General features: G+C 33.9%; 2 protein-coding genes across 2 annotated transcripts in view; one reads left to right on the plus strand and one right to left on the minus strand.

Annotated features, from left to right (window-relative positions):
* The window catches only part of LOC117116408, a 48063-nt gene extending 40337 nt beyond the window's left edge, over positions 1 to 7726 (plus strand). Inside the window, exons 9-11 of the mRNA XM_033260441.1 lie at positions 1072 to 1743; positions 2890 to 3056; positions 4319 to 7726. Coding sequence (XP_033116332.1) covers positions 1072 to 1743; positions 2890 to 3056; positions 4319 to 4351 — 872 coding nt within the window. The 3' untranslated portion in view covers positions 4352 to 7726. The remainder of the gene's footprint in view (positions 1 to 1071; positions 1744 to 2889; positions 3057 to 4318) is intronic.
* Positions 6518 to 8390, minus strand: LOC117116412 (branched-chain-amino-acid aminotransferase-like protein 1). Its single transcript, XM_033260448.1, has one exon. It carries the CDS (start codon positions 8386 to 8388, stop codon positions 7837 to 7839), a length of 552 nt encoding a protein of 183 aa, XP_033116339.1. The 5' UTR covers positions 8389 to 8390; the 3' UTR covers positions 6518 to 7836.
* Positions 8391 to 10215: the final 1825 nt, after the last annotated feature.

The following is a 10215-nucleotide window of genomic DNA, read 5'->3' on the forward strand; positions in this document are numbered from 1 at the left end:
ATACAAGATTTACTAGAAGCTTAAATTATTTAAAAAGCATATTGTATATAATTTTCTAATTTTCCCAGCTAAAACTATTTGCTACAATTGATTGCTCATTTAACAGGAATTTTGCTTTTAAAGGGAAGAATAAGAATTATTGCAGGAAAAAATATTACTGCTTAAACTCTACTGTATTCATTGAAGATGGAGAAGGGAAACATCTCAGGAAGTGTTTAAGGTTTTTCACCCTAGCAACCCTCAGTACTGTCCCATTTATTAGTTTCTGGAGTGGTGATGGAGATATATTGAAATTATGATAACATCAAATTCTTTATGAAATTGATGAGTAATTGAATGATAGTTAAATATCGTTACTTTCTTTTTAAATGCCAGGAGGTGATGCCATGTTGACTTCCAAATTTATCAATGAAAATCACTCGTATATACAGTACAGTGTATGAGTACCTCTGGGGTCTCCAGAAGCGATAATTGCTACAACAAGATCATCAAACTGTGTAATTGATTAAATCGATAAGTTTGAAAATCAAACATAATCATGAATTGAAGGGGATTGTAATTCTTTGACTTCTGACTTTAATCGTTATTTTTTTATGTTTGTTAATTTAAAATTTTATGTTCTTCTTAATGATGATAATGTTTGGTCTGTATAATTTTCGGAAGAAGACAATATGCCAAAACCCTTGAAATGATTAATATTATTTAAAAATATACAGAGTACAAATTGAGAAATTCAAACTGTAATTGATTAAATCGATAAGTTTGAAAATCAAACATAATCATGAATTGAAGGGGATTGTAATTCTTTGACTTCTGACTTTAATTGTTATCTTTTTATGTTTGTTAATTTAAAATTTTATGTTCTTCTTAATGATGATAATGTTTGGTCTGTATAATTTTCGGAAGAAGATAATATGCCAAAACCCTTGAAATGATTAATATTATTTAAAAATATACAGAGTACAAATTGAGAAATTCAGAAAATCGTGAATATATCAAATGAAACCAAATTTGTTCATTTAATTTACTTTTTAATAAATGTTTTAATAAATATTTTATTTAATTTTTCAGCCAGCAGCTTCAATTCCGATCAAATATATGCAATACCATCCAAATCAAGTAGCCCAAGAGTTGTAAGTCGGGACATAAGCTTCAGCAGTCGAGAAACATTACCGAAATCCACACCACTCTCACGATTTTCACAGGTCAGTTCTACCTATGATGTACCCGCTGATGCGGTGCAGCCAAACCCGGACACACCCGAGGATGTTAAACGTTACAGCTTAACTGAAAAGTTTGCCTCTACTCTGTCCAGGAACGTTATTCGTGATGCTATCTATTCACTAACACAGACAATGGCATCAATTAGTAATGGACAAGAAGGTTACATCAATTTTGCATTTGATCATGCAGTTGAGGAAGACTCATCACAAAAGGGCAGTACCATGGAAAGTATGTCATCTGGCACAAGTAATAATTGTGGTGAAACTTCATCTTCAACGACAGTTGGAGATAATTTACAAACGCCTCTTGCATTTGTAAATCTTGCATTTGACAGTGATGGACAGCGGGAGAGCGCCATTGAATCCAGTATGGCATCCTCACGGTCGTTAGAGGTTTCACAGGACAGTAATGCCTCAACAAGGCACCAAGAATCTCTAGAGGTTCCTGGGCATCAATTTGATGGGTCAGGCAGTGAACACGACAACAAGTCAGATATTAGTGAAAGACATTCTTATGATAGTAAGATTCTGCTTTTATATTTAGCTTTTAATATAACATTTCATGATTTTATAATTAAAGTTCATCTATTGCAGTCACAGATAGTCTTCAGTTTTGCTGTGTGAAATAATAGTAATAATAATGTCATTCTTATATAGCGCTTCATATTACTACCCCGGTCATTGGATGAAACACATATGGAACACATACTCAACACCATATTAAATTAAATTATATTATTATTCCATAATATTGCAGCTAGTAATCAGCGCAGTTGTGTTGGATCCTACCAGGTACCCACTTGTACTCCTGGGTGGAGAGAGGCAACTGTAGATTAAGTGCCTTGCCCAAGTGATTTGCACAGCGAGAGTTTCGAACTCCCGACCTCGAGGTTGGGAGTCCAAGCCACAACCGATGCGCCAACTACTTCTCTTGTGAAAATAGTGAAAAAAATGTTGCTTTACCAATACATGTTTAATACATCAAGTAATATAAAAAATATTATATGCTGCATACAAAAATTCAGGCATCTGAGTGGTTAAAAATTGGGTAATAACCATCACTATGACGTAGGTTGAATGATAGTTCATAATTCCAGTGGGAAAAAAGTACTATCAGGTTAATGGGAGTACTTTTTTTACTATCGCGATGTAATCTTATAATGTCCCTGACACCCGACCTCTACAGTGAGAGATTAGCCCTTTGACCACGTAGGCCTAGGAAGTTTCTTCCCTATCGCGATGTAATCTCTAGGCCCCATTTATAACGTCCCTGTATAATTTATAAAACGCGACCTCTACGGTGAGAGGGATTGACCCTTTGAATGCCTAGGAAGTAGGCTTTACTTGGTGGGTACACTTCATTACTTTTTTAAGGCCTCGTAGAATCTATGTATGAGATATATAAAACAAATATTAACAGCTCTGGGTTTCGGGGAATGGTGAAATCTGTAGCCCCTCCGTGATTTGGGGACCGATAGCCTACTATCGGCCCTCTGGAAGGTAGTAGACTATGGTATCCACATCACCTTGGAGCAGTGGATTCACTATTCCCCTCATGAGCAGACAATATTTGTATATTTCTCACATTATATTAGAAATCTGTGCTTGAAATGTGCTTTAACAATTTTTTTTGCAAATAATCTAAACTGTCTCAAATTCTTTACAGGTTCCAAATCTTCTTTGCATCTGCCATTATCCGCTCAGAATTCCAGTTCAAACAGTTCAAGGTTAGATCCGCAAGAGGAGGAACTTCTGCGACTTGAGCTTGAAGAGATCAAGAGACTCTCAGAAGAAGCCCTCTTGCAGGAACTTGGACAATCAGTGACTTCAGTGGTGAGTGCTACTACTGCTGCACCAGAGCAGAGCTGTAACTGGTGATTAAGGTGGCCATCGTGCACAGGTTCTTGGATTCACTTCCTGCAAATAGCAGGATAGTTTCTCGCACTGAAAAACTTAATTAGAAAGAAAAAATTAGATGCACTTGCAATGTAAATTATTGGCTCAAAGTGGTAATTGAACCCTAAATATAATGTTGAGAGATGGAATCACAACTTCTCAAAAAAACTTTCTATAGCATTGGCCATCACAGGACAAAACTAGATGTATTAAAATAAAGATTAATTAAGTCATTGGTAACCACACATAATACAGATTTTTAACAGTAGATGTTGTCTGTATTCTTATACTAAACAAGACCAGAATGCCAATTAGGCGAAATTCTCCAACAGCACTTTCATCTGTTACAAATACCGCAAAATATACATATATCAATTTAGCTAGTAACAATCATTATAATCCATCATATTACTGTATATTATAATCGCAAACAACTATTTAGAAATATATTAAGTTACTCACAGTATCGGAAAATATTCATCTTAAAAAAAAAAAAAAACATGTCTTACTCCGACATAAGCCAAATGCCTTTGTGCCGATACAACGCTCATGCAGCCAATGGATTATAAACTTCACCTAGTATGCAAATACAAGTGAATACCAATAAAACAAAAGCAGTAGCAATAGCAGTGAAAAGCAATAGCAATGTGATACTCCACCAATAACGATTAAAAAGAAATAGCGGAAAACTTTCCGATCCATCACATTAATATTGGTAAAAATACCTTTTGTTTTTGCTAAATTTGTTATCATTATTTATTGGGGGTCACAGTCTCTTACAAATCACAGGAGTCTCCCAGGAATCAGGAAGGCCTCTGGAACTTCTGGGAGCAAACAAGCTTCCAGAAAATAACCCATCACCCGCAAATTTACAAAATTTCAATGTTGTTATTCTATTGTATTATCAGTTACCTCCTAGGAGTCAGTTCCATTGGGTATCACTTGGGTATTACCATGCACAGCAAAATAATATTAGATGTGTTTAGGAAAGCTCATTAAAACAATTAAATCTCTCGGAAGTGGCTTCTTCCAACTTGGCCCCCGACCCCCGTGTTTACAGTAATTTTATTGTTGTTATGGTTATTAATAATATAGTTTATAATAACTGTATTATGTTTTTCTGTTATTCTTTATTATATTTAAGCTATAATGTATTTATTTTGTTTTTCTGACATGCTTGGTTTTACTTTTTCTCTCAGGATGAGCGTGGCATTCCAACAACATCCCTTTGATAAATGAATCAACAGTTAAATATTCTGCTTGCCAACTAAAGGAACGAGATTGAAAAAGACAACAAAACATCCTCGAGATGGATGAACTAACTGGCGATTCTCCCAGTTGGAAGACGAGGAAAAAGGTCTATAACTAGAATTTCCGGTTGAAGATGTTGGTAGATCATGGTTTATTCCTCCATGGTTTGATAGAGCTTGTGGGACACCACCATTTAAAATATATCACCGTATTTAAATGGAAGTTACTAATGAGAGTATGAAAAGTACATTTTCAAGATTTAAACATGACATTATGCCCTTATATTAGATTTCTTTCACAATTTTTGACTAATTAACTCTTTGTTGCTCTATTTTGTATAAGGGTCACAAGTGTTTAATTTGGTCATGTTCACCTGCAAAAATACTAATATATTTTATCAGTTAATGCTTTCATAACATCATTTCAATTTCATTTCAAATTGGTTGTAACATTTACTCATTTTAATCCTATATCATTCATTATACTTATAATTACACCTATCTTGATATTTATTATTATTTAACTTGTCTAAATATGTTGCAATATTGTGTACATACCTTCACATTGTTCTTTCACTGCATATTTGTCAAACACCTTGATCTGGTATTAATTGTGATTTATTCCATTTTTGAAGAGAGGAGAAGAGTATACTATAAATCCTAGGGACTCCGTTTTTGGTAGAGATTGCCAGTATTTTTATGCAAGACAGTAACCCCCTTTGATAACCCAAACCATGGACCATCCAAATATATTGAGAAAACCCACCTTTACATGCTAGAATGCTCCAGTTCTGGACGGAATCCCCTAACACCCAGATTAATTCCTCTCCTGTCTCCCTCCTCCCACCCCCTCACTTCCCACTTTCATAAGAAACATTTTTCCCAATTTTGTATTTTAAGGAATTAGAATACAGGGTCTCAAATGATAAACTTTGCTGAATAAATTAAAAAAGAAAAAAAAAGAGTAAAGTAGATCCTGTGGGAGGATGTTTTAGATTTTTCCTTTGTTCAACTAACTTTTTACTGTTTCAACTGGTTTTTTTTAGACTGTTATTGTTCCAATGTACTGTGTTTTCTAATTGATTGTGTACTTCAAACTAAAGGATTAATCTCTCCAAGTGTACCATAATTATGTGTGTAATTTTAATGTGAATTAGATCTGTTTCTCAACTCCTACACCCCAGTCCAAATTGAGTTTAAAATTGGATGTGAATATATCAGAAGTAAAAAAATAACTGAGGAAAATGTGTCTGATATAACAACTGGCCAAGTGAGCCATCTGATTTAATGGTCAAAAGAATTAAGGCATCCCATCTATGTTCAACATTCCTTTGAAACGTTGCTGCCTTAAAACAAAGCATTTCGATAAAACAAAACACCACAAAAGTAGGTACTGCGCTGTAAGTACATTGCATTTTCGATAACTCTGACCATTGACGCATCTTGACAAATCACAGCTGAAAGTGACTTGTCCATTACTGTTTTGGTTGTGATTGTCACAAGGTAATATTTTGCTTTGCTTGCTTTTTCAGTCTTCACCAAATTGGTTTTGTTTACCCATAATGAAAATGGTAGGTCCTTCTAAATGCTGAAGTAAATGCATGAAATATTAAAGAGGAAAACACAGGGAATTTGTGCAGTTTTTCTATTGTTTATATTTTGATGTAGTCAAAATTAAACATTTTGAAATACATATGGAATATAAGAAGTTACAAATTGTAGGTTTTTTAGGGAAGTAGGTAATGTCTTTTTTTGAGTGCAAGATTTTGAGAGACTTAAAAATGGAGATCAGTTTAAAACAGGTTGAGAATGTATTTGCATGGCTTACTTGATTAGCTTTTTAAAGTATTCATGTAATATATAGTGTACATAAATGTATATAGTGCCAACAGTAAGTTTTATATAATGTAATATGCCTACACATTTATGTAATCCCATTTATAGCTTAGAGATAGGCAATTCTGAAATATTCAATTGCCTAAAATTGCTCTTATGTGTGCTTGAACACCTGTTACTAGAGCAATTTTGCAGTTTTGGAATAAAATATTTTTCCTAATATATATATGTATATGTACATATTCATGTAATAATGCTTTATAAATATTTTAATTATTGTGCTTTTTGTATATAGTAATGAAAATACTACAATTTACTGTGTATACATGTTTGTTGGTTTAATAATCACATTTTTATATAGATTTTTTTTTGGATACCATGAACCACCAAGTTTGAAAATAGAAAATGCATTCTTTGACATTTTAAAAAATATGTGTGTATGGTAGTGACAGGGCAGTGCTATACTATGAGAAGGGAAAATATGCTAGGGGAGTGACATGATTCTATTGCAGAGGGACAATGTGCTAAAGACTGGACGATACACTAGGGGTGCACTATCACCTTTGCAGTGGGGAAGTCAGTATAACACAAGGGGAGGGAAAAATAATGTGCTACAGGCAGTATGCCATGGTGGTGCCAGTTTGCTAGGAAAAGTAATGGTAGGGACTGCAGCATACTAGTAGCATATGGGGCAGAGTGACAGTGTGCTGGGAATAGCAAGTACTGTACACTGGGAATAGATAGTATGGTAGTAGAGACCTAAAGACTAGTACAGCTTTAAAGATTGTGAATGGACTAACTTAAACTACAGTAATTACATAGAACCAAGAGGATGACTTTCCCCTTAAAGCTCCACCCCTTGGATATTGTTCTAAGATCCCACAAAAAAAAATACTGTAAACATACAGTACATAAACTTGTGTGATTGTAAAACGTGCATGTACAGTATTCCTGAGCCTGTAACTAGCACGTTTTAATTGGTCAGTTGTTAAGTTTTACCATTCGGAATGATCCATTGTACTGTCTAGGTGAATGCAGTAAGATCATTATCTTACTTGAAATGTGTATGTTTTAGTTGTATCAATGCTAATTTCACTTTAAAATACGGCAATGTGAAAACTGGCTGCAGGCAGCCAATCGGATGGTTAAATTTCACCAAATTTTGGACTGAATTTTAAAAGTTTTGACAAATAAAATTTGATAAAAAGCTTGATAGAGGGGAGTATTTAGTCTTCCAAAGAATGCGACAAATATAGAGGAATACCCACCAGTCGTTTGAATGTTGAAGTCTAGTATTTATTATGACAGATTACCATATTATGGTTTGGTATACAAATAATCCAAGGTATAATAGCCTCGATTTTTCTATAATCTGACTTGCTATACCTTTTCAGGTTAAATATAGCATTTACTTTAGCATCACCATTAAATGTCATTATTTTGTTGGACATATGAATGTAGCATATGAGACGCTCGTTTGTATACAATGAAATTGAAGGTGGCAATAAATATGAAATTTGATATGTATCAATGTTAAAGCTCATGTTTTGTTTTAATTACTTTTTTATTATTCATATTCAGCATTTAACACTTGACTTCTTTTTTAAATTACATTTCAAGTTACATAACTCTCATGTATCCTTCTTCTCTGCTGTCAATCTTAGAGCGTACATTTTTTCGTAATACGGCATTGCTGCGTCAATACAAGTGTTGACATCATTTGGCAAGTCAGATCGATCAGGCGTGGGACTAGGCTTGACAAAATTCCGGCTAGAAAATGCTTTTTTATAATAACCAAATACTTGGTTTCCTTGTAAATACACCTTCGGTATCTTCCATTCCTGTACTATACTATCTCCAGCATTCCAACTCATCAGTTTATCTGTATACTGAATTCCTATGCCATCACAAAACTGCCTTAAAATCGACTCTGGGTTTTCTAGAAGATCATCAGAATCAATAATGACAGGGTTTGGTTCGATTCCTGTTTTGACCAGATGCTCGTAAAGTTCAAAGCTTTCTCCAAATGCGTATTTTTTAGGGATAATGACACCGTTATTCTCCATCAAGTTAAAATCATGAGAACATTCACTACCATATGAATTTATTACTTTCTTCCAAGATGCAAATATTTTGACAGGATTTCGAATTAAAAACGCATGGCGATATCCCGTTGGCAACATATTTATTTATTTTTTTTTTGTCATGTGACTAGTGACTGTGGGGGAAGCGATTATTTTCTGCAGGTAGGTTTAGTCCATTGCAATGTAGTAAGCTATTCACTACGCAACGTACGTGCAGAAAGTACGCACTTGTAGTGTAGGTGGTGCACTTTATATCTTATTCCCGGTGCTCAAGATAAAAAAAAACTACCATTTTTCGTTTATTATCGGCATTTTTTAGTCGATTTTCATATTTTTTCCACAAAAAAAGAGACGGCTAGAAAATCAGGGTCGGGCCAATGAAAGAAAATTAAGCAGCCTGATTGCTGTTTTACGTCACGTGACTCCTCAAATTCAGTCGAGCATAGAACAATTACAGACACAGTAGTGCGATTAAACAGCCCGTCTCATTGCTTCGTGATTGTACCTGAGACAACTACAGTACTGTACATACTAGACTTGGTTCCAGTCCCTAAACTTTGTCTTAATCAGTTAAAATGCTTAAGAATAAATCGATTTTGGCACCATTGGCGTTCCATATTTATTTATTTATTCAACTGAACATACACTTTCGTTTCGCGGCACACAACAATTTGGTGAATTCAATGAGAAAGAAAAAACAACTAAAATAAAAGATACTAAAAGTTATACAAAACGATCATACAATAACAGTATACAGTACTGTATTGGTGTTAAAGCAAAGTCCACTAAATAAAAAACAACAATACTGTTAGTAATACTAATTTTTTTTAAATTCAACAAATTATTACGTTATTAAGATAAAGAGAGATAAGCACATTAAAAAAAAATCATTTCAAATCAAAACACAACAACACAAAAGATTACTTATGAAGTAGACGCATGCAATAATAATGACCTTTCTTTCCACGGGTTTTAGACAATGATTTGCTAAATTTATCAATTTCCACAATAATTTCCTTTTTATTGCCAAGAATAAAACATACTTTTTCTGTAATATTTAAAGAGTTAAATTTATCCCAAACGTGGTGAAAGTTTAGTGATTGGAGATTATTTTTAAAGTGAAACATTTCCATCATTCTAATGTTTTCACAAACAGAAAATGATCAATGTCTTCAATGGAATTATCATTGCACACCTTACAAATTCCAGTGTCACTCTGATCATTAGACCATTTATTAGTTCGCAGTTGGAGAGGGAGGGTATTTGAGCGGAGCTTAAATTTTATTGATGCTCCTTCAAAATCAGTACCGTCAAGAAGGTACTCCTCCATACTTCGTGACGTTTTACTTAATGAGTATTTTACAATAGAATGTTTGCTTTTATTATCATCCTTCCAGCAATTTAACGAATTTTGCTTTAGAGCATGTTTTATTTCAGCTGCCCATATATATTAATGGATTGGGTATATCTTGATTATTTTTAATCTAATGGAAAATACTCTCAATGTTACATTTCCGAAATATATTATCGACACAACCAAGTAATTTATAACTCAAGTTATTGATATTTTCAGATGCAGTTAGGGCTTTAAGTAACAGCTTTGGCCAACGATCTTCTTCCATTTTTACTAATTTTCATGGCGTTCCATAGTATACTTTTTCTGGAATTAGATCAAATTCGCATCAAAAAGTTTCTCGACATAAACTGACGCCGGTGGCGCTTTCCGAAATTTGCTCATACTACGAAAAATCAATAAATTAGAGACTTGTGGCAAGTCTATGTACATAAGATAGTATAATACATACATACTCCAAGTATCGAAATGCACGCCATTGTGTCGGGATTCAATATTTCGACATTAATATATATACTATGGAGGTATAAATACCTCCATGATTATACTATCTTATCTGAGATTAATCAGTG

The sequence above is a fragment of the Anneissia japonica genome, unplaced genomic scaffold (assembly GCF_011630105.1).
Source record: "Anneissia japonica isolate Jap-2015-1 unplaced genomic scaffold, ASM1163010v1 scaffold287903_len222995_cov181, whole genome shotgun sequence".
NCBI lineage: Eukaryota > Metazoa > Echinodermata > Crinoidea > Comatulida > Comatulidae > Anneissia > Anneissia japonica.